This window comes from Patagioenas fasciata, chromosome 7 (genome assembly GCF_037038585.1).
Source record: "Patagioenas fasciata isolate bPatFas1 chromosome 7, bPatFas1.hap1, whole genome shotgun sequence".
Classification (NCBI taxonomy): Eukaryota; Metazoa; Chordata; class Aves; order Columbiformes; family Columbidae; genus Patagioenas; species Patagioenas fasciata.
The window spans coordinates 15,773,392-15,799,187 of NC_092526.1; the positions used below are offsets into that span (position 1 = coordinate 15,773,392).

At 41.2% G+C, this 25,796-nt stretch overlaps 1 protein-coding gene across 1 annotated transcript; it reads right to left on the bottom strand.

Annotated features, from left to right (window-relative positions):
• Positions 1 to 2,352: 2,352 nt before the first annotated feature.
• Positions 2,353 to 24,625, bottom strand: ERCC3 (ERCC excision repair 3, TFIIH core complex helicase subunit). The gene is made up of 15 exons (XM_065841278.2): positions 24,560 to 24,625; positions 24,220 to 24,425; positions 22,925 to 23,161; positions 22,225 to 22,274; positions 20,740 to 20,875; positions 20,368 to 20,532; positions 19,214 to 19,418; positions 17,962 to 18,276; positions 16,606 to 16,790; positions 13,312 to 13,514; positions 9,676 to 9,772; positions 9,373 to 9,490; positions 8,081 to 8,199; positions 3,962 to 4,114; positions 2,353 to 3,150 (listed from the first exon to the last, which is right to left on the bottom strand). The coding sequence occupies exons 1-15, from the start codon at positions 24,576 to 24,578 to the stop codon at positions 3,016 to 3,018; spliced, it is 2,343 nt and encodes a 780-aa protein (XP_065697350.1). The 5' UTR covers positions 24,579 to 24,625; the 3' UTR covers positions 2,353 to 3,015.
• Positions 24,626 to 25,796: the final 1,171 nt, after the last annotated feature.

Sequence of the window (25,796 nt, forward strand, 5' to 3'; positions counted from 1 at the left end):
AGTACTGCAGCCTATTGAAAACACAAACAAAGAAAAGAGCTATTAAAAAATTGCAATTCCTAAAGAAGCTTAAGTTTCCTCATTACAGAATTCAGCCTAACTACAAGGTGGCCAAAGAGCAGAGTAAAAGCTTTTATTTCAGCAAGGAAACCTGAATTACATCCAAGAAAATCACAACTCCTCTGTCCACAGACTTCCCAGAAATAACATACCTACCCCAAAGTTCACCTGCCTCTGCCATCACTCATGGGGTGAAACACAGTTCTGCACACCAGCCTACATGATTTTGCCTCCAGTTCAAGTGAGAGTCCGACAGCAAACATGTCCTGTCTGGGTAATCATGTAGCGATCCTGTTCGTTTGCAAACCATGTGAACCCATGACCTGTATGGCACCTTGCTGCTGTCGTGGGAATGCTGCGGCGCTGCACGAGGATGCTCCCACGGGGAGAAGGCAGTGTCTCAGAAAGGTGAAGGTGTGTGTGCAGCAATGCAATGGCAGAAAGCGAGATCTGCCTCTTGTGCAACTTTTTCAAGGCAAACCTGGAGCTCTCAGCCGTGTTGCTTCCACGGTCTATTTAGCAGGGATCTCACTATCCATTTGTACAGAGGACTGGCCAACAAGAGCATCTGATAAAGCATGTGAAGACCTGACTGCGCTCCAGGAGAGCCAGGGCCCAGGTTCCCTGGATTCAGGCTGCAGGGCATGAGAGCCCACCACGCACCGTCTGCTCACGGTGGAGCGTTACAATTGCTGTCTACAGTACTGCTCCAAATGAAGACACCCTCCTGACAAAACCCAGTGCTGAGCTGTGTGGCTCAACAAGGCAACTTATTTTCCTAGACGGCTGTGATTACAGACTAATTGCGGAGCAGCCTGTTGCGATGGTTGGATGAGGAGTTGTACCTGCAGCACTGCAGGAGCACCGAGGGGCCAGTGCAACAGCCCCAGGCACCAGGAACGTTTCTTAGCGGCTGAAGCAGCAGCTCTGCCTGGAAATCAGAACCGACCGACCGTATTGCAGTGCAGGTGCTACGCCATGTGCAGCAGCAACTGTTTTGTAGTGAGTAAATGCATACACACCTGCCACTCACAGCTACAGTCTGCAGTAGTAGCAGGCAGTAATTACTGCAGTAATCATATCAGAGTAATTAAATCTGAAGTTTGAATACCAACATACTATTACTGAAGCACAGAGTCATTCTCACCTCATAAATTATTATGCTTTACTTGACGCTGAAAAGTACTACATTCCAGGGACACATTACTTAACAGATAAGATCATTAGTCATCATAGCCAAGATTTACTACATGAGAACTACAGCACTGTCCTAAATCCAGCTACTACAAGTGCAACAATTACAACAATTAGTATTACTACTACATAATTTCCACATTTACTAGGTTATTTTTTTAACAAGTTTATGAAGAGTGGAGAACAATTCCAAAGCAATTATTAAAGCATGTTAAAATTATGCAGAGGGATGCTTCCTGACTTGCTCAGCTATCCCAGTATCACAGACCTCTCCCATTATATTAAATGACCATTTTTCCACTAACTTGCCACAAGAGCTGGTACAAACCACTATTAGAAGTTGATAATGCTTTAACACTGGGAGAGGAAAGTGGCACCAGAGTACTGCACATTAATCTCTTCCATGTAAGCCACTCAAGCACTGTCACTGCTGGTACCAGTTTGTGAGGCAGAAGATTCTGCAGAAGAGGAAGAACCATGTGTTACGGGGTAGGTCTCAGGGACTAAACAGAAGTTTAAACTGAACCAGATCAGTTCCATTTTCAAAATCACCTGACTCTGATAGAGATCGAGAGCAAGCACCATGTGTTCTGAATTATGCTTCCAATATTTTTATATTCTTGTTTTGTGGATTTATGTTAGTAAGAAACAGAATCAGTATTTTGCTGAAGCACATTTGTCATATAACCAGGATACCTCTATCATACATACTCCTTCCAGTATGGTAAAGATTTATAATAACCTATTGTGAATCAAAAGACCAATATTAGTTCATTGGTTGTTTCTAAAGTTCTACAAACCCTCAGCAAAATACACTCATGTGATAACACCAAGCAGTGTAACTGTTACAATATTAAGCAGATATTATTTAAAAAGCATTTTTCTACCACAAACCACCACTTTTCCTCAAATGTTCTAGAAATGTACTTCAGTCTTCATAAAGAAAAAAGAAGCCTCAGACTCCCTTCACACCTCTGCTACCAACTTACCTTATGACAGGTCAAAATGCTTTTTGATGCAATAATAACTTCTGTAGTGACATTGCACTGTTTAGCAGTTATGATGGTTTTATTGCATGGTAAATAAATAGAATACAAATGACAAGGGAAACAGCTTTTATTTGAGCAACTTCTCAACAGTGGCAAGAAAAATGAGGGAAATGCAGCACGGAATGTTTTTGCGTTTAGTAATGCTTTACTTGACTTGACTTTGGAGACAGAGTCTCTCCTTTCTTCTTGCCTTCGAACTTCAAAGTATTTCCAAACAATTTAAAGACAGATTAAGTATAAATTAGCTCCCAGTTTAAAAATATTATGTAAAGTGCTCCTATTAGGATTTGTTCAGCTCAATGAATGATTTTTAAGCATTTCAAAAAACAGTATTTTATTGAGTAGACACTATAATCAGATAAATAATACTTCAAACATCAGTAAAAACTTCATTTACAAAACATTTCCAGAATTCTTCTGAAAAAGGGTCTTCAGCTGACAGAAATAAAATCTATTCATTATCCTGAAGAAGAGACAGGTATGAACAGGATCCAGTTACTGGATAATGTCTTTCCTGTGGTAAGATTTAGTTCCTTTTTTCCTTTCACATTCACCCATGAGAGCACATATATCACTAAGTAAATGTGTGGCTATATAGACGCATATAAAAAAAGTCTTTTAAAGGACGTGTCAGAAAATCAACTCCATATTTTTATTTATGGAAACAGGTGCGTGGATCCACGGTTTTAACAAAACGCACAGATGAGGGACATCATTTCCGGAAGCGTTTAAATAGCGGATGTATGTGTTTGTTTGAAGATGTTTTACTCCGTGCAGAGTGGTATTCCATGTAAGCCATATCATCTGCTCCTGACATGGAGCTCATTGTGCCCGTACGACGTGACACCTGCAAGTAAGGAGAGAAAAACCACGAGCTTAGTGTGTGATCAGTCCAAGTCTAACCTGCTGATGTCCACTGGCTGCTGGGCAGCACTCTGCATTTAGTGATCTTAATGCCAAAGAGCCTTCCAAATTCCTTTTCTTTAGAATTTCTACAAAGAAAGTTGCTGCCAGCCACTCACCATAAGTACACAAACACGTACGGTTTAATATGGAAAGATACCTTAGAGTGAGAATTCCTAATGCATTTCAGTGCAGTGCCATTTAGCTAAAAATTAACCATAAAAATTAATGACCACATTGTTGATTGATTTTAACTTATGTATCAATAAATGTTTCAGGCTATTTATTTTTCTCGTATCCGTCGCTGAAAATGTCAAACTGCACTGTACAATAACAGAACTTCTCTTGAAAATTAACAGAAGAGGCCCTAATGCTTCTGTCTTCTGGGCACGACTCGAGGAGCACAGTGCCACCACAAAGGAGCATGTGCTGTGACACATGTGCGTCATAAAAATGTTCTAAAATATTTTCATTGCTTGTGACTTAGAAGATTTACTTCAAAATCTGTAACAACAGATGTGTCATCTTCTCTTGCAAATATGATGGAGGACATGAATGCCACGTCTAACTTCTTTCTAGTGCCAAACAACTGAATTACTCAAATAGCTAAGTGCTAATGCAGCTTACAAAAATGTATCTGTTCCTCAATGTTTCACAAAGATACGAAGGCATCAATGATGCCATCACATTTAGAATTAAAACGGAATGGTCCAGTTCGCATTTGTGGTCATCCTTTTCAAAGCATTCTTCATTACCTGAGCTGACTTTGAACCATACTCTCCAGCAACTACTTCCTCCTCAGCATCCAGGTCAGATGCCTGCAGGACTTTCTGGAGAAGCTGCTGCTGTTCTTCTTTGGATGAAAATGAAAGTTCTTCTTCTTCCATGCCTGCAAGTTTTGTTATTACCTAAGAAACAGCACAGAACAAGGTGAGGGCTCTTCCTGCTCAGTGTTAGCTATTCAAAACCAAGACAAGTATTTCTAATTCCATGTCCTGTTGGAACTGCCTTCCACTTTTATTAATGATCTGAACAGTTTAACACTACAGATAGCAAAGATGCATATAAAATGTTGCAAAGTTGTATACATATATGTAACACATCCCTTGTTATAGTATAGTTGGAGATGCAAAATACAAACCTTTAGGAAAAACAAAAAGAAAGAAAAGAGCAGCTCTGGACAGAGAATGTCAGCCAAACACTATCTGTAGCAGCTTGACCAAGAACCTGGCCAAAGCACACATAGCTCAGACGCATATCCAACTTACTGCAAAGTTACCTTCATGCTGTGGGCTCTAGATTTGCCTCGTTTGAGAATTAGTACTTTATATTTAACAAAAACAATCCAGTAGTTTTCCAGACCCTGAGAATTTTGGCAATAAATATTGAGGAATATGGGAAAAAAACCTAAAAAAAATTAGATGTATGATCAGTTGTTGAGAGACAGTGCAGCAACCTGCAACAAAGCATCAGGAGCAGAGCAAAAGGATTCCTTCCATATCTGTGCACTTAGACACAAGAGAACTTTGCTGCTCCGTTTGCTCTTTTTGAAATTCTTAGTGGCCCATCTGACAACCACGGATGCAGGGCACACGCCATCTACTGGCAATACAATGTCATAAACCCCATGCGCTGAAAAACCTCTTCTGAAGAACTGAAAAGCTCTTCAGCTTCTATTATAAAGCCTTACAACTGGCAGCTTGCTTTCTCAAGTAGAGGTATTTTGAAAATTGCACAAGTATTTTTTCTGCAGTTAAATGCATTCTGTTAAACATGTTTGTACATAAGAACCTCAGTTTTCCCACTATGCTTCCAACTCGAACAAGTTTCGATCTAATTCAGCCACTTCCCTTGATTATGTCGTGTTTCCCCTCCTCATCTGCCCTTTTCAGCTTGAGTCAATACAATTAGAAACTAACTGCCCCAGTAAAGTGGGCTAGATGCGATCACAAGTCTGATAAAAAATATAAATACAGCTGAAGGTAAAATAAATCCACATTAAACACAAAGTACGCTTTTTGAAAAAACAGGTAGTAAACCACTAGAATGAATAATCAGAGTTGTGGGCTGCTGTCAATGGCAATGTCTAACTGGAAAATGGACGTGCTTCTGAGATGTCCTTGCTTCAGGAATCTACCCAGGGAAGCAGCCTATGTGGCTAGAGGAACACTATGGTCACCATTATTTTTGAGTTTATTTAGAAGCACATGTGCTATGATCACCTGAAAAATAAAGAAAAAGAAATAAAAAGGAAAAAAACCAAAACTGATATTAGCCTGTTTCTAGCTGTGGTTGCATAACAGTGCTAACGTGATTCACAGAACAGAAAGAATTCCCACTGCATCATCGGTTTTCTAAGCTGTTCAACAGATGGCAAGTTCAAAGTTATCCCCAATTCTTATAGTGAGTTCTTCCGCTATTGGTTTAAAATTTAATATATCCTACATTCAGCCTCTAAATAAAAACGCAATATAGTAAATAACTATTAAAAAAAAAAGCAGTAGATAAGTAGACTGCAAGCAGTAAATTGTGATTACAAGTCTCCTCTTTAAGAAGCAAAGAAAAAATATGTGATCTAACAAATAAATACTATTTCAGTTCTCTTTGATGAAAGGCATAGAATTGAGAAATGGGTAAAAAGGTTAAGTCCTAGGGAAAAAAAAAAGAAAACTGTAATGAATTTTTAGTATTTTAGGAACAAAAATTCAGAAGGAGGAGACATCAGCACTGAAATAATCACCTAACAATGAGGTAGAGTCTCCATATTTGGAAGAATAAGGTGGCAAACATCTGCAGAGATTGACATACACAGTTGACTCTGGCTTGGAATGAAGAAACAATAGATGGTTTATTGGAAGTTTCTTCCAGCCCTATTATTCTTTGCTGGCAGCTATGTCTAAAGCTTAAAGTTTGGCAAATGGAAGAAAATAGACATTCTTATATTTTATTCTTAAATTGCAAATAAAGAACATTCTGGTAGTGGTCAGCTACAACGTCACTCCAGAATCTCAGCTGCCACTTGCTCTGGTATTTTGCTGTACTACACCAAAGCTCCTAGGACTTGGTCTTCCTTACAAAATAAAATCCCTCTATTTTAACCTCTCTATTAATTTTAAAGTCCAAGGCATTCAAATATAAGTAAAGGGATTTCTCTAATCTTCTTGGCTATAGCCACATAGATGCCTTTGCTGCAATTAGCTGCAGCTTAGTACTGATCTACAATTTTGTCAAAATACATTGACTAGAAAGCAAAACAAGGTCTTTAACTATAAAGAATCTGACATGTCAGGGTGTAAGGACCCCCTTAGAGTTCTCTTTAATAGGCCAGTGATTACAGAGCCATTATTAACTTCAGCACAGCTGCAGTTCAGAGAGGCTTTACCCCCAGGGATGTCCCACACTCCCCATGTGCCTCAGGAGGAAAAGCTCTGAACTAACCAGCCCAAGCGCAACCCAGGGGAGCCGCTTGCCCTTGTGCCTCGTCCAGTCCTTGCATGAGTCTGTCAACAACATCAGCTTGAGCTTGTTCCCTCATAGCGGGTATGGGAGCCGAATCTGTTATTATTCTTCTCCGCAATGTTACTTACTGAGAAGGCTTCTAATCAGAGCAGTAAACTCCAGTTTTGTAAAGGAATTATCTACCTAAAAGCAAGAGCTGTCATGACTTCTGTTGCCTTTAACAACCAAACAGATGAGCCTATGGGGCAGCCCACAGATTAAAAGAAAAATAAATACACCATGAAATCTATAAAATAGAGGAGCTTTGGTAAAATGAGATTTTATATTTGGAAGAAGATGACACACAGAGATACATAATAGACTGAAGTACAAGGGGCAATCAATTTTCAAGTATGTCTGCAGAAATTAGAAAGCATTAAGTCCTTTACAAAAGGAAGATTTCTGACTCTCAAGTCACAGTGCTGTGACATTGTCAACACTGAAAATGTTCTGTATTTTGAGGAGCATGTTGTACGTAAGAAGATTTCTACTCTGCAGTAACAGTCTTTTCCTGCAGTAAATTCTGTCATTTCTTAATCAATTAACATTCAACCCAGTGATGTGGGTGACATACTTTCTTCTGTGCAGAGAAAATTCCAAGAGGAAGGTCAAATTGTTGGTGAAGGCTAAGTAAGAACAGTCTGAACACCTCCATCTGCTAAGACAGAGCCACCGGGGTCAACCTGACAGGTTTTCTGTACCACTGCAGGCTTTGGGTAGCATTGTGGAAATGGTCCACGGGATTAGTGTGTGGACAAACATCTCTGAAAGGTATTTGTTTTGGAAGGGGTTGCTGGACACTTCAGACCCCTAACTTGATGATGCTCAGAATCATATGGATGAATGCAGGACAGATGAATCCTGCCTGTTGTATATTGTCTTTAGCCACAAGGAAAAATATCTTCTCCCCACAGGGAAATACTGGTCTGAGACTGGAGTTCTTTGGAACTTGTTTGTGACTTGTGATGCTTTGGAAGTTTTCTGAATTGCTGCTGGCCGCTGCAACATGAATACCCACCCGCTATGCTTTCTGTGCAACCAGTATGATCACGTACAACACGAGCCCTGCATGGATGGACAACTGAAAAGCATGAATATAATCCAACCACACAAGTAAAGTGCTACAGTCCCCAGCGAGTGCTTGGTTAGAAATTAGAATCATTACCTCACTAAAAGCTACACTAAGCTACTTGTATCTACCCTCACTGTAACACAGATGATAAAACAACACCAGAACAGTTCCTGCTTGCAAGCAAAACCTTAATTAATACATTCCACAACCAGAATTCTCAAGTATTTGACCTAATACTAACAAGAAAGAATATCAAAGTTACATTCTTAGGCCACAAGTATTATGAACAGAAGGGACAATTTACCTTGAAACTATAACCCTGATCCACAAGAAACCGTTGTCGCTTTGTCGAATATGCCATTTCCTGAGTGTCTTGGGACACAAGGGAATAAAAAAAGGCATTGTATTCCTCTGCAACCGTGCCTAGGAGACAAAGACAGTGAGTGATTAGTTCCACCTGGAACACTGCAACCAAGAACAAAAAAAAGACTGCACACTGAAAACAGGTGTTTAAATAAATTGTCTCTCCACAAAAACAATTTGCAAAGTTTAGTTGCACCCAGACCGTACACAAACTGACCGACAAAGCACGCAGCACGGAAATTTCTACTCTTGTTTGTAATAACTTGAGAATGGGTGAAAAGGAAAAAAAAAATGGAAAAGCAATGCAGACTAACACAATTACACTGGTGTCCTGAGAAGAATCTGCTTCTTTATTATGCTAGGCAAGGTGAAAGACAAAACTATTTTTAAGCCTATTACATGAAGAAGATGTAAAAAGTCAGGAGCAAGGATTGCAACACATGTCAGAGAAGTTCAATACAAATAGACAAAGGAAAAGTTTTGTCATTGTAAACCAGAGTTTGCAGTGTTTTCACATTAAAAAAAGGTGAGACAAAGATATTCACCTAAGAATTCATAGGGCTATTTGAAGCCCAGCGTGTAAGAGGCTGCATATAACTTATTTTTTTTAAACTTAAAATCCCAAAGATCTATTACCCAAATATCTGTTCTAAAACCCAAGGTTTCATTAATACTTTGTTAATAACATGTGGCGTGTATGCATTTTCAAATGAAGCGTTGGTTGTAGCAAGCACAAATTGCACAGAAAAGAAACATATGCAGATGTTAAGTGCAATTGGAAAGTGTTTTAGGAATCATTTTTCTAAACAAAAAGCTCCCTGGTTATGTTTTGCAAAAACAAAACTAGTTGGAAACCAAGTCCTATTTTTAAAAGAAAATAATCTGCAGTATCAAAAATGTGCTTTCTAGAGACTTGCTGTTTAGAGTAATACTATGGGATTTTAAAACTACTTAATGTTGAGGAAATTATCAAGGAATTAAAAAGTGAAGAAACCAACAAAGAACAAAAAGTTAGTTTTCCTTCAGCTTTTTTTGCCCTTTGGAAGTTTTCCCAATACAAAGCTTTACTGACCCAGACCATGCTTCATTTTCATTCACCGGTATATAGGTGTATTCTGTTTAACTAAAACATAGTCCAAGGACAGGATCAAGAAATACAACGAACATCCAGTTTCTCCACAGCAACACGATACTATGACCCAAGGTCCAGAGCCCAACCACCACCTCATTTACCCTTTTTGGCTCTCAGCACTCGTCCCAGTCTTTGAGCCTCCTGTCTTCGAGACCCACCATGGGATGAGATCTGAATCAGAACGTTGGCTTCCGGCAGATCGAAGGACGTGTCACCAACCTGCAACACAGCAGCAGCCTCTGAGCGATGTCTTATCTCCATATATCGTAAAGATTGACTTAATACAAAGTAAACCTTTGTGAGCTGCCACATATAGACGTCAGATGCGTTACATACACGTATAGCTCGCTCTTAAATAAAGTTCACTTTGAAGATGGGTACAATGACACACTGAATGTCCTCACCTTGGAAATGAAAATAGTGTTGATTTTTGGATTGTGCTTGAAGTTTTGTAGAATTTGCATTCTCTCTCCCTGTGCAGTAGGACCATATATATAGGGTCTGAAAAGAACATACACAAGATTTCTCAGTCATTTCTTAAGAGGTACTAATTCACCATGGCGGGGAGCACAGTACATTTTTGAATTGATAAAAACCCAAAACATTTTGGTACAGCTTATATTTTACTTTTAGCTTGTTTGGCTCTTTATGGCAGCTACCCAGTTGTTTGTGGAACCCTCTGCAGCAAACCAGTCCGTCAGAAATTCTGACAGTTATAAATGTTTTGCAATTACGTGCACCCATGAAGCTGTAGATCAAAAGACTGAATACATTTGCTAAGCCTACATGAAAAGACTGAAAGCAGCTGTTAAGAGATTTTTTTCCCCTCAAATCCACTGAGTTAGCAGATTGACAGCTGCAACCTTTGCTTCTTATTTAAACACTTGAAAAGCCAGGCTTCTCTAGCAATGGTGCGATGAGTGTCACAAACTGGCGGCTGGATGTTCTAGGAAAATTATTTTTGCTTTTGCAGCTGAACTCTTGCCCCTCCTAATACCTTCTGGACCTATGGAAATGGGAACAAGGTCCCAAACATTCCATGGTTACGAGCAGCTCACAGTGGCATTTCACCCAAGGTTTCTAATGTTTGACAATGAATCACCTGGAACATTTAATATCTCGATCCAGAAGGCTCACACAAACTCTCAATCATTCACAGACTTCATGGGTAACTGGGGCTACTAGGAATTTTCCAAGATGCTGCCTAGAGTCTGGCTGTTTTCCTTCCATCTAAGCAGATTAAAAACAAAACAAAAACAAACCACAAAACCACCAAAACAAAACAAAACCCCAGCGAGCCAGCTAGAAATGGCAAAGCCCACATGAAAAATGAGAGGAGCGCACAGCCACTGCTTTTCCATCTGTTGCACTACTTTTCCAAATGCTTGTTAACAAGCTTCTCCAAATACAATTTCTATTTGGTTCACACTTCCATACATTATTTCTAACACCAGGAGTCAACCTCAAATGCTTCATTTAACTTTTAATATCGCAAATGCGTTGGTAGCAGGTGAACACACACATGCATGGCACAGTACTAAGGTTTGTTATTCTTATTGAACCAATTCCTGTGCATTGCCTCCTCTTGCTTTCTTCACTACAAACTTTACTCTAGTTTTTCATTTACCAAACAATCCCAGTCACCTCTAATCTAATTCTTCTCTTTAGCGTATTTAACCAGATTTTTAGAAAAAACACAGCTAAAAATGAAAGTGGCAAATGAGTCAACTCTGAAACAATACCATTATTATTCAATTGGTAGCATTCAGTAGTATTTTTAAGCCTTATTTGGAATTTCTTTTAATATTTAAGTTGTGACAGTTTTAATCCCCAAGGAAGATTTAAACTGAAGCTAAAGCATTTGTGAGCCTTCTGTTTCTTAAACCCACCAAGAAAGGGTTCGAACATATTTTTTATTAAGAACAGAATAACCTAGAACTTCCTACTTAGCAAGCACCCCCTCCCAGCATCGCCTTTGCTAAAGGCTTTTTCTGTGGTGCACTGAACAGTGCTAGAGACATTCCAGAGGCATCATTACAGCTAATCTCTGTCCAGACAGATTAAAAAAAAAAAAAGAGATGAAACAGATCATGGGTGCTGGAATTTATCCAGCACCATTAACTCTGTTTACTACTTGATGTCACAGCGCGCCAGCCAACGTGGCTGTTACACTACAGTCAAAACGGATCACGAGTTTTGCACAGCGTAGGGCTCGTTTGTGGTTTTGCTAAGAAGCATGGCTGAAACTCCTTGATGTGAAATTGTGTCCAAACGCCCCACAGCCTGCAGCAAGCAAGGCGCTATTTGGGCTTGTCAAAGAAAGGATGAGGCCAGCTCTGCGCTTATTCTGCACAATTCTCTATGCCTGATCCTGGCAAATGCTCTTCCTGATGATCCCTCTCCTAATCCTACAAACACACTGATGCTAAATTCCTCATGAAACTCCATTTGTATCACCTGCCATAGCTACACTCATTTTAGAGTCATTAAAGAGAGAAGCCAGAGAGTGGTGGTCAATGGTGCGGAGTCCAGTTGGAGGCCAGTATCTAGTGGAGTGCCTCAGGGGTCAGTACTGGGGCCAATATTATTCAATATATTCATTAACGATTTGGACAAGGGAATTGAGTGTACTATCGGCAAGTTTGCTGATGACACCAAGCTGGGAGGAGTGGCTGACACGCCAGAAGGCTGTGCTGCCATCCAGCGGGACCTGGACAGGCTGGAGAGTTGGGCGGGGAATAACCTGATGAAATTTAACAAGGGAAAGTGTAGAGTCCTGCATCTGGGCAGGAACAACCCCAGGTTCCAGTATAGGTTGGGAAATTACATATTAGAGAGCAGCGTAGGGGAAAGGGACCTGGGGGTCCTGGTGGACAACAGGATGACCATGAGCCAGCACTGTGCTCTTGTGGCCAGGAAGGCCAATGGCATCCTTGGGTGTATTACAAGGGGGGTGGTCAGTAGATCGAGAGAGGTCCTCCTTCCCCTCTACTCCGCCCTGGTGAGACCCCATCTGGAATACTGTGTCCAGTTCTGGGCCCCTCAGTTCCAGAAGGACAGGGAACTGCTGTAGAGGGTCCAGCGTAGAGCAACAAAGATGATTAAGGGAGTGGAGCACCTCCCTTATGAAGAAAGGCTGAGGGAGCTGGGTCTCTTTAGCTTGGAGGAGACTGAGCGGTGACCTTATTACTGTTTATAAATATATAAAGGGTGAGTGCCATGAGAATGGTGCCAGGCTCTTCTCGGTGGCAAACAATGATAGGACAAGGAGTAATGGGATCAAGCTGGAACACAAGAGGTTCCACTTAAATTTGAGAAAAAACTTCTTCTCAGTGAGGGTGACAGAGCACTGGAACGGGCTGCTCAGGGGGGCTGTGAAGTCTCCTACTCTGGAGACATTCAAAACCCGCCTGGACACATTCCTGTGCGACCTCACCTAGGCGTTCCTGCTCCAGCAGGGGGATTGGACTGGATGATCTTTTGAGGTCCCTTCCAATCCCAAACATACTGTGATACTGTAATTTAAGACAGCTGAGGAGCTAATGGAAGCAATATGCTTTCATTTATTACATGATTACAGTAGTTCTAGGCAATGCACTGGTACAGCACAGATGCCCAAAAAGTTTGCCTTAGGTTTTTAGACAAGGTTAAGACCTTCTGAGAACCTGAAATGGAAGGCCCTGGGTCTCAAAATAGCTACCGTCCGTTGCAGAAATAGTTCTAGTTACAGTTTTTAAAAGCCCCTCATTTTTTCCACTGGCTTTTAATAATAATAATGAAATGGGTGGAGAAATACTAAGTCTTTCATAGAAATCCTGGAGGCAAGTGCTGAACAAAGGTTCTTTTTAACCGCTTCTACACCAAAATAGTGTTGTAGTGCCAATAAAACACCCTCCTGAGCTCCTTTTTATATAGGAGGACTGGAGATAAATCAAAGTATTACAAGAAATATCTAAAGACAACTGAAAGCTGTGAGATTACAAGGCAGTTTTGCAGGAAGGAGAAAAACAGCAGCGCCATCGCTGGTTGTGAACACTTACTTCCCGAGTCTGATTGCGTACTCCTTCAGGGCAAAGACATTGTCAGCAAATACGATGATTTTATCATTTCGTCGCTCGTGAAACTTAATCAGGAATTGGCAGGCTCTGAATTTATTTGGGTTCATGGTGTACAGCAGTATCCGTTTCTTTGTTTTGATAGCTATGTATTCTCTATAAAATTCAGGTGACATTGGGCACCAAACCTAGAATTAAAAAATATACACACACACACAAAAAACATTAATGCTCCATTATTTATTTTATTCACATAGGAATTGAAAAGACATTGGGGAGATGATAACACATTGTAACTTTCTGTATAGCACAGGCTACAAAATTTAACACAGTAATTTCTATACTAAAATGAAAGCTACAGGTTGGTGTAGTCTCTGGCACTGCCCAGCTCTGTTTAACCTCATTAGTATTCTGGCCTTTCAAAATGCTTTGGCAGCGAGATTCATGACAGAAATAAGTGGCCAGATTGGAACAGGATTGGAAAGTATTTTCTTTATGTTTCATACTTAATAATTTTACTGAATGTTACTACTTTTTACAGAGAATAATAATTAATAGAATGAACTGTGTAGTTGCCCTGTCACAGCAAAGTTTTTTCCATAAAAATTAATTTTCATCCACATTCTGAAAGCTCAAAGCAGAACAAATTTCCTAGTCTTTTTTTCATATACTCACAGTCACCTTTATTTTAAGAGCTATTGAGTCTACAACTTTCAAAAGAGTAAGACTGATTAGAAGTTTTCCCTGAGTTTCCCTAAGCAATGATATTCTTATGTAAAGACAAATCACAGCACTGCACAGGCTACGCTCACTGAGATATTTTTTCTACTGTAGCATAAAAAAAGAATGTATTATGAAGTTTAAAAGTTTATGTCAATGCAATGACACTATCTATAGTGTATATAATATAGAAGACATTCATTCTGCTGTACATGGGTGATTCCCCCATATCCGTTGCACAGTACAAATTAACAGAACACTGGGAAGAAAAGTCTCTTTCATAATCACTGTTCAGCTAAGGAAGTTATGTGACAACTTATATGAGTTTATTCAAGCAACCTGAATTGTTTTGTACTGTTAAGAACTAATTTTGTGTTTAAAAGCATTTTTTCCAGTGAGTTAAATGCTATGTGAGGCCTTTTTCATCCCTTGTCTACATTAACAGTAAATATATGCGTTGATTAAGCTGCTGTTATTGTACACTGTCTATAGGAAAGATTTAAAATTTGTAAATCAGAAGAGAATATTTCAAAGTGAGAAAGAGATATGAATACTGAACATTTGATTGTAGTAAAATAACTCTTCTATTGCTCAGTGCCTCTGACTACAAGGGAAACTTGATATATTTTTATTTGCATTTGCATTCTCTTCTGGATTTGGATATGGATAAAATCTACTTCTCACCCCAATGATCTTTCCATTTTTACATTCTGCAAGACATGCACTCCAAGCCCAAGACTTTGCACGGCAGCTGGCAATAAAAACATAATTTGTAAATTACAAAACTCTGAAAATTGAAAACAGGCTTGTTCTCTTTTCTTAAAACTTCTTTGAGCTGTGCTGCCTGTTCTATTTGGAGTCCCTGCAGTGCCCGTGACCTGCCCTGGCCAGCAGCAGCGCTGCCCTCTGGCCACCTGCAACGCACCGCAGCCAACAGGCAAACCAGGGCAATATGGCAAGGGGATCAAACATGCTACTTCCCAACAACCCAGCAAGAAAATCCAAACAAGCGTGCAATGTAGTTGTGCGCGTATTAGATTGTTATTTACCAGCCATCAACACTGCTGGTTATGATTCTTTGCTTTTGGTAGGCCCATGGAATGTTATTTCAAAACACTGGCCTAAAGAATTATAAACGTGCAAAATTTTCACATTGTTCAGAAGAAAGGCCACCCATGCTTCACTATTCAATGTCTGGAGGGCAGATCAGGGACTGCGAGAATTATGCTCCCAAGTCAGAATTAACCAAAGTGCCTGAAAAGTCAGATTTGAATTTGCAGACTGGTTACTCTCCCCTCAACCTAGTTATTTTTTAGATGCTGTGCACTTGCATCCTATTACTTAAAAATAGTTGTGTTGGTTTTCTTTCCTTATACAACCTCCAGCCTGCACGAAGTTCAAAAGGAGAACAGCTGCTGACCTGTATCTGTATCTTTTATTCCAGTACCAGAGCCAGGAACAAGCCCATGAAATTAGCAAGACAGGCTTTAAAAACAAAAAAACAAAACAAAAAACAAAAAAGAAATGCCCCCCTCCCCAAACCAACACAAACAAACAAAAAACCCCAAGCAACACACACCCACAAACCCAAACAACTGTCTCTTGGGTTTTCCCTACGTTAGGTTATGAAACTCCACCATGGCAAGTTGTAGCTGCTTAAATTTTACTTCCATTCAACGGGAAGTTTGGACAGGTTCATGAAAAAGAAACCAATTGATGGTTACACAGGAACCACATAAAGCTCATAAATAACTGAACGCTTGGAGAAGTATCAGGAGAAGCAAGAGATATGCTTGCCCTGGTTTTATGCTCTTCCCTACATACCTTCCTTGACAATTACTGGAGACAATCTATCAAGTTAGAGCTTTAGTCTGACCCAGAAAGGTTACTTTAATGTTCTAATGTGGCCTGTGTGAAAGGTTTCCACTTTGATACCAGATTTTTCTCTCACCCATATGCTGGAAAGAGCTCAAATCAATATATTGGAAAGAAATAGTGAGATCCAGTCTTATGTTTTCAATTTTCACCCTTGTGCGTTCAGGCTTGAAATAAGCAGGTGTTTTTTATGTTTTTTAAACTATCTTTCTATCCTTCTTTGTTTTAAGAGTTACAAGAATTTTCCTTAAATGACCACAGATCATCTACCAGCTGCAGTCTCTAAAACACAGCTTCCAGTGTACCCTGATGTTACACTCACTGTAACGCGATGTGACGCTATCAGAGAACTGAGTTGCAGGTACAATGTCAGACAACAGAAATGTCAACTGCATCGAACGAGGTCTACAGTGCTGCAACCACTGTTCACATTTCCAAATGGTGACTCAGAGACAGCTGATCAAGCACCATGATCCCCGAAAGGAGAAAGAGCGCTGAAGCCACTCTGAAGAACATGTGGCTACTGGGTTTGACCAACACCAGCCTTGCCTAAGCTATAAAGTAAAAGTCCTAATGGCACCTCTTTTCCCAGTTCAATATTAATACTTCACATTTTACACATCATTCTTAAAAGTTATAAGCATGCTAAATAAACACTGGTAGTACCAAAAAGCAGAGCATCACCTCAGCACACTGGACTTTAGCAATGTAGCCACTGTTCTGCAGCTCCATCCAGTTGGCTTCATAGAGTTTTGGTCCGATCAGGAAGTTCAGGTCAACGATTTTATCATCTTCTCTGACCAGGGTAGCAGTCAGCCCCAGTTTACAGTGAGCTTGCACAATAGTGAGCACACGTCTGAACATTTTTGCTAAGAAATGCAAGACAAATGTTCTGTTTACTTTCCTGAGTGGATTTAGAAGACAAATAGCTACAACTTAAAAAAACCCACTCCTGAACACAAAGCAAGCACAGCATTCAGAAATTTTACCCCGTTTCACACACATTCCTAACAAATTTATGCTACAGCAAAACTTCACAGCGACTCCAGCTTTATTTTACATCTTCATTGTACTCTGAAAATCCCAGTAAACCTTCTGACATCTGTATTTCCCATTTCCCAAGTTAGAAAATTAATATACTCAGAGGTTACATGTCTTGTTTTAGGTCATATAGCATTTCACAGAAAGAACTATGACACAGGCACTCTTGGCTGACTCTGCCATGTTCAGGTCCTCTAGTGTATGGCAGAATTACTCCTCTTTAGTGGTGCTAGAGATCACAGAGGAGATACTATACCTTAATTTTTATGAAAACAAGAAAGAACAAAAGCGAAAGAACAGTGGCAGCAATATGCAACCTTGATAAAATGGCAGTTAAACATCAAGGTCTACTTCTGAAATCCATCAACTGTGTAGACACCAAACTGTTCAAATGGAATAATGACAACAAGGTAGAGCTGCTAAGAGAACCCTGGGTGGTATTTTTAGCCAGGATTATTCCACAGACATTTTAATACTACATTATTGCTTTCCAACAGTATGGATCTCAATTACATAGTAATTTCAAATATAGAAGCTATTTCTAGACAGTAATCACTATGGTTACTCATATTTTATCAAGTAGAAATAGACATTAAAAGCCTGTCTTCAGTGCCACTCCATTTCAAAAGAAAATAAGGCAGAGGAATTGCTCTCCTGTTCAAATTTGTCTACAGCAAAATTATACAGATGTAATTCAGGTATCTTAAGAGCACTTTATCAAACTACACAGAAGGAGAAGGCACTTGTATTTTACACTGCCACTAGAGAGAACAGAGTCTGATTTGAAGGATTTCAGAAAACTAAACATCAGTTAAACTCTGTAGCATCAGCAAAAAAAAACTGGAAAAAGTACAAGGCAGCTTACTTGTCTTAAAACCCTAAGCCATGGGTTGACTCACTCTATTAAGCATGAGGAGGACAGCAAACCCCCACCACTTCTAAGAGTAGAGTAACATTAACATGCATGTGACACGAAAGGTTTGCAAACCATTTCCTTACCAGGGATAGTATGTACTTCATCAAGTATCATAAGGCCCCACTCTTGACTTTTAAGCCACTCCATTACTCTTTCTGCTTCCCAGGATCTTTTTGTCGTGTGTCCCAACATGGAATATGTGCTGATCGCAATAGAACAGCCGATGGGCTTGTCTTTGGCATCAGAAGTGAACCGACATATCTGGCTGTCGTCGATGGTGGACCACATCTTGAACTGGGCCTTCCACTGCTCTACAGACACGGCGGAGTTCCCAAGGACCAGACACCGCTTGCGGACAGTACATGCAGCTGTCACTCCAACCAGAGACTTGCCAGCACCTGCAGAGGAAGAGCAGAGATATTCATTTGTCATCTCTCAGGTATCAATGGAGTAGGAGGAAAAAAGAAAAAAAAAGAGCAAAGGAAAAAAAGGAAAACCACGAGAGGATGTGTTAAGTCATGTAAGGGCAAATTCTTTGTTGGTTCTTTACAACAGTGGTCTTAAAGAAACACAGTATTCACTTCTGAAAAAACAGCCGAATTGTCTACTGGACACAGAAATATATTTTCTCAAGAAAATAATTGTAAACTATGGCTTTGCCAATTAGAAACTATCATTTTAACACTTTCTTCACTTAAAAGCACATTAAATTCTAGGTGGCTATAGAAAGCTTCCCCTAGATGTGATCTGTCCTGCTGCCCTTGTCAGCTGTGTCCATTCCCCTACACAGCAAGCCCTTCAGTCTTTCCTCTTCCACACTCCCTCCAGCATCCCTCACACACTCTCTCAGGCCCTTGCTGCATCTCCCATGTGCCCCCTCCATCCCCAATACCGAGGGCACAGCTGTGTCATCTCCTGTTCTCTCCCTCTTCCATTGCTTTCCATAGATTGTCCCAATCTGCACATTCCTCATTATTATTCCTAGTTCCCTCCCATCTCCCTATTCCCAACCACAGAACAAATGATTCCAGTGTCAACAGCTTTACATTTCACTGGAAGATCAGCAGAGGTGATGTAGAGGGAGCAGTAGAAGCACAAACCTGAAGCTACCACAGCCCAGTTCTTCAGTCACTGCAGGGACACTGACAGCTGCTCAGCTGAGCTCTCCCCACAGCCTCACCCCTCACTCACTAAAAACCAACAGGACTCTGCAACCCAGTACTCAGAACACGACCCCACTTCTGTTTGAAAGCTAAGCAGTTGCTATATTTGGAAGTTACTTTACTACAGGCAAATAGAAGAACAAAACCCCTAAAAGTCAACCCAGCAACTTACCACATGGCAAGACAATGACACCAGATCTGGCTCGTCCATTCCCAAACATCTTCCTTAGGCTCTTCTCCTGATAGGGCCTGAGGACAGCTGTAGGCTTCAGATCTATATTAATATCAGGATTCACAGAATCATTTCTGAAATCATATTCTGCCAGCAAAGGGTACTCCAGGTGGATACAACGTTTCTGGAGCTCTTCAATCATCTCCTGAAGAAGAAACAAAGCTTTGGACGGTAAATTCTCCACATACGAATTAATTCTCTCTTTTCCAAACAAACACATTATGTAGTACCATGTGAAGTCACATTTATCTTTTATGCTCATGAAGTCTGCAAGAATTAAAGTTTGTTCCACAAATCTTTATTTGTGACAACCCTCACCTCCTTCAAACATTTTAAGTAACAGTCAATATTAGAGAGGGCTATTCAGACAGATGGAAGACCATGACACGTTTATCTCACGTATGCTGTTTATCTGGCAGTGACTCAACTGCACCCTGAAGTGCTGCAGCAAAGAGCTCAGTAACAGACACAAAAGGTTCTGTGTTACACAGAAGGACCTACCAAAACTCTACATCTCTTATCTGGAAAACCTCCATACATGGGCAATGCAGTTATTCCACCACAATGACAGGTTGATTCAATCACCACCAGGTTTTTGGTTTATTCTTTTTTTTTTTTTTTTTTAAATTAACAAAATAGCCACTAACTTACATTTTTTAAAAAATTCCATTTTCCCCGGTAAGACCTGGTTAGAATCACCAAGTCTAAAAACAACCTGAGGAATTTTACAAAAGCTCTCTGAAGGTCCAGCCAGGCCTGCGCTCCAACCTCCAGCTACGGAATCAGAAACATCAAGAGTTTCTTCTGCAAATATGAATCACAAAGCAGAAACACAGGAAAAAAAAAAAAACACCAAAACCCAAATAGAACTATGTCTTGCAGGCAGGCAAGGAACAAGGCCCAATGTGCCACACCGTCTGTACTGAAGAGGAAAATCTTAAGATTTTGGAAGGCAAAAGGAATGTTAATGACTCCGAGTGATCTCCCCTATCAAAGAAAGAGCCACAGTAATTTACATTAAGTTCTCACACTTATTTGCAAGTCCTGGGCACATCTCCCCAAAGCAACAAATGCAGAGACTAAAATACTCATACCTGCTTGACTTCAAAAGACACTGTCTGCATCTCCTCCTCTTCCTCCTCATCTTTGTCCATCTGTTCATAAAACTCAAATAAGTCGGCTGGGACATCTGGTTTACTCTGAGCATCTGTTCCCTGCGATGTTGAAGGACCCGCACCACCTTCACTGGATTTGGAAATCTGGAAGAGATGGACAGGGATTTTCACTCCAGGTTTCATTAAAGACACACACCAACCCCTCCCAAATTTGGGCTTACTAAAGAGACACAGATCATTGCTGACAGAATTCAAAGCAACTGCTGATACAACAACCACCCAACAACCTGTCCAAACTACAACAGTTTCTCTCATGTTCATGCAATCATGGTAAAACCTGCCCAAACATACCACTGATTTACTTGTGAACGTCTCTGTAATGAGCTCTGTTTCTTCACCCTCAGCATTTCGTAGCCGACAGTCTTTAATAACATGGTCTTGCAGAAGCTGCTGAATGACATCAGGGTGGGTACTTTCCACAAAATACCTAAAATTAAAGAGCAAAGAAAAACATTTTTATGAATAACTGAATAACTTACAGAAAGAGTGGCATACGTACTTAAACATATATGGCTACCCCAAGTGCACTCTGAAGTATCCCATCTCGAGGGTGATAATTTAAAAATAAAGAAATTATGGCAATCAAAATCTTTAAAAGATGCCTCATACCAAAAGTGTCATATACTTCACAGCTATCCATCTTGCCCAAATGTTCTCTAGCATAACACGAGTGGGAAAAGTCCAGCAGAACTGCTGAGACAGCTCTCACATACATGTCTTATTTGTGACATAAATGAATGTTTCTGAGATTGAATTAAGGCGAGCCTGTAAAAACACTGTATATGATGCTTTAAAGACCTGGCCACAGGACCAAAAAGGCCTAAAAGACAAAATTTTAAAATTTTTAGATGGTTTTCAGTTTAATGCATTCTGAAACTGTTTCTCTCCCTGAAGATCCATCAATAATGACGCTGGTTGGAGATCACAGTTAAAACATGAGCCTAGAGGGATTTAAGTCTGAACCGAGAAGGGAGAAATCTTTTTCTCAGAAATACCTAAGAAGAAAGCAAGACAGCTGCTTGCCATACTAGCGTTAGTTTTACCCAAAGCAGCAGGTTCCAAAAGGCAGCAGCACAAGTGGAACATCAGGTTATAGTCCCTGGGTTTATCTGTGTCTGTCAGACAACACAGAACTTTGCAAAAGAAATAAAGGGAGAAAAAGAAAACACAGGCAAGGTGCAGACACAGGCTTCAGGTTTCTGCTGTCTCTCTCTTCCCTTTCCCTACTGCCGAATCACAGGTTTAGATAAAACTGGTCAGCTCTAAGCTTGCTGGCCTTTCAAGGTCCCTTCCAATGTTATCTTGTATCTTTAAAACAAAACAGATTCAAGCCAGGAAAAAACACACACCTCTTTACCAACGGATTTGCTTACCCTTCCTGAATAACAAAATACAGGGCAGAATACACATGACTAAAGGATGGCTGTAGAAAAAAATTGCCTGACCAGGCTCATGTAAATTAGGCGTGAATACATGAAACAATCATCTAAAAATCTTAAGGGTATGTTACAAGTTGAAGCAATAAAGAAACAATACAGGATATCAAATTGCAACCTACTTTTAACAACATAATGATAACCACTAGTAGCTCAGCACAGCCAAACTGCATTCATTGACTAATATATCGAACATTTTCAACAGCTGAAAATGTGATGGTGTCCTGACAGATGTTACACTCAGCTGTGAGACCAAACAGCTCCTGGGAGCGCTCCCTCATGCCCAGCTGTGCTTCCAGAGAACCCCCTCAGCCCCCTCGCTAAGGAAGAAGCCACTTACCTGTTATGTTTCAGTACCAGCTTCACCTTCCCATAGCTGACGGTGCAGAGCTGCAAACGAACCACAGCGGTCATCAGGAATACACAAAATGGCAATTCCAGATTTGGGACCAAAGGCTGCGGTGCAGTTTGGGTCTCAGAAGCACGGTATCAGAAAGTATTTACTTGCGACACTGTTATGCTTATGGAACTAACCTGAAAAGGTATTCGTAGAACACACATCTCACACAGATCAGTCACAGATATTCAGGTTTTATATCCAGTTCCAATCTCCTTCCAAGACTGCACGGACATACTTGTAGGACACTGTAAACTACATTTTATAGCGCCTGACCACTCCAGACTGCCTCCCACACTGTCTTCCAGAGCAAATCTGAAGAAACTTTCCTCACACACCATTTCTACTGGCTGAAACCGTGTACGCAGACACTGTGGTATACTTATTTTTGTTTAAAAGCTATAAACTACACCCAAGATACATTGTGGAAACAGTATTTGTGAGATATATACTATAAAAAAAAAAAAAAAAAAAACAAAAAATAAGATAAATCCTCTGTATTCTTGAAACAGTGACAGAACAGGATAAGACAGCAAAACCAATGAATTACTGATTAAAAAAGAAATCAATTAAGTAGAAGCATCAAAGAAGGCTTTTACTAGTTGCAACAAACATCTTTCCAATGCCGATAAAATAGTCTTACCTTGATAAACTGAACTATTCCATCTGGGACACCAGTCTTGCTCAGTTTTTGTAAGTACTCTGTGATGTCACTTGTTTGTAAGCCCACGCTAACAGCAGCGTACAGTGAGTAAGCGGTCAGCTTGTACTCGTGAATGTGGGTCGGTCTGCACACAGGCTCAGCAATGGCAACCAAAAAGTCCTGTGCATATTTGTAAATTGGAGAAAAGGCTTCCAAAAAAATATGTCCATCAGGAGCCTATGGAAAGAAAAAGAAATGTTGAAGGGACAACAGTGTTAGTTGAGAAAAATAAGGAGTTTCCTATAAAGTCAAAGAGACAATCCGCTATTTAGGTAGTAACGTGTAACAGGGTTTCAAAAAAATATCTGCCTTAACAACGAAGTTACAAGAAAAAGAAAGAAGACACAGGAACATAACACTTTTGTCTTCTGAAAGGGTCCAGGCATTGATTTGTCTGTGTCCATTCTACGGCACTAAGAAGAAACCACACCCAGATCGATTAAGATTTTCCAGACTAACATGTTACAGTATTTTTCTTTTATAATGCTAAGCAAACTACTTGAGCAGAAGCAAGCTTCCAGCACTATTCCCTGAAACAAAACAGAACTCCTCACTCATGTCACGCACAGCAAGTGGAGGAGAGATGACACTTGTGCGTCACAGCATTCAGTAACAGATGTCCTGCAGACACTAGCAGGGCAACCATCTCTACGCGCTTATGCTGCTGGCTGTGTCTTGCACAGGGTTATCGATGTCCCTTTCAGGGCAGAGAAAACAACCAGTACAAGCTCCAGAAGATGAGATCAGCCTGGTTTAAAGCTGCTCGATCCCAACACACAAACCCCGTTACTGTGTCGTCGCAACAACAGATCCTGCTCGTGTCACATCCACAACCGATTTTACCTCCCTAACCCGGGTTAGGGGTCTAGTGCTCCAGTGCTCCACCGCCCCGGCCGCTCCACGGCAGACCCACAGCAAGGAGTGCCCGACAGAGCGGGGGCCCGGACGCAGCTGCCGGGACAGGAGCGACTCCCCCGGGCATCCCGGGGGCTCCAGGCAGGGCCGGCAGCGTCCCCGTGGGGCTGCAGGACCCGCACTCGACTCCGGAGAGCGGAGCGGGCGCTCTGCGCCAGCGTCCCGGCTTCTCCGCGGGCGAAAACCCGCAAAGCGATCGCGTCCCTGTCAGCCCTTCCCCACCGCCGGTGCGGACAGAGCGCAGCAGCCGGCCGGCCCGCCCGCCCGGGCCCGCAGCGCGTCCCGCTGCCGGGCAGCTGCAGCCCCGCGGCCGCACTCACCACCCAGAGGGGCCGCGAGGCGTGGTCGGCCTTCAGGGGCATCTGCTGCCGGTAATCCTTGGCCCCGTACTCGTCCACCTTGGTGCCGCTGTCCTCCACCTGCTTCCCCGCCGCGGACGGCACCGCTTCCTGCGACTCCTTGCCGGGAGCTTCATCATCATCCTCCTCGTCCTCATCGTAATGGCGCTTCTTGGACTTCTTCTTATCTGCGAGCGAAGCCGCAGCCGTGAGGAGGCGGCGGGGCCGCCACCCGAGCCCGCGACACCCCGCAGGGCTCTGCCCGCCCCGCTCCGCTCCCCCGCCGGTTTCCCCCGCCCGCCCCGCTCCGCGCCCCGCTCACCGCGCTCCTTCCTGCCCATGGCCGCCTCGCAGCGCCCGCCGCAGCCAGCGCCGGCAGGAGCGTCACTTCCGCCGCGCAGGAGGGGAGGAGGCACGGAGAGCCGCGCGCCATCGCTTTTCTGTTCCAGGGGCCGCCGCTGCTGCGTGCAACGCGCGGGCGGGGGGGGGGGAGCAGCGGCTCGGGTACAGCGCACAGGGGCACCCCGAAACGGGGCCAGCCCGCGGGGAAAGAACGGGCCGAGGCGGAGAAATTGGTTAAAACAGTAAGATACAGGCTTCCGCAAACGTACTTTTAAATTAAAAAAACAAAAACGAGTAGGAAACTCGGGCATGAGACTGACAATGCACGTTGTTCTAAAATACAAAATTCTTAAAAGAGAAATCACACCGTTGTCCCTACAGAGTGTTTTAATATATTTCTAAGTACAATTCGTGTCTGATTTTGGAAATACAAATACATTTCGAATGGTTAAAAACAAAAATTAAAAAAATATTTTGAACATCAGCCAGCTGAAAATATATTTATCTAGTAAATCATCTCTGAAAGCTTTTATATATTTAATTATTCTAACTAAACATAGTACCCTTAAAAAACAAGTTCATAAAAATGTAGAAACAAAATTGTGGAATAAGATTACTGGGATATATATACACGCACACATTCGATGCATACACAGAATTACAAGGGGGTTTCGCCTCTTTTTTCTTTAATTATTCCTTTTTTTTTTTTTTTAGGTTTGTAAGGTTGTCAGACCAATGGAACTAGTAAGCAACGCTCAACTCCTGAGTTCCTCAACCAAGATAACCGTAGGCTAATTTTAAAAATGGTTTTTATCTTTTTATACACAAGATATTCCATGTAAAGCAGCAACAGCAGTGCAGTTACTGGTAGCAACATCTCAAAAGTAATAAAAAAATCCATACATCCAGACAGTAGTACATTGCACACACACGTGATTCTCATACATCCATCAACAATTGGTCAGAGTATTAAATCAGTGTACAAATTAAATATTTCCAAAAATGTGCAAAAAAGTCAACGTTGATAGAAAAAAAACACCTTTGTGTACATACATTACAAACTGTGCCCAGCATCCAACTGAGAGTAAAAACATTTACAGTGAGAAACTGATAGATTAAATAGAGAATTTAATGGCTACATAAAAATGTACATTAGATTAAGAGTAAATTTACAAATTTTTATCCATAGCTTCATGAAAACTAAAAGCCTATGCTCC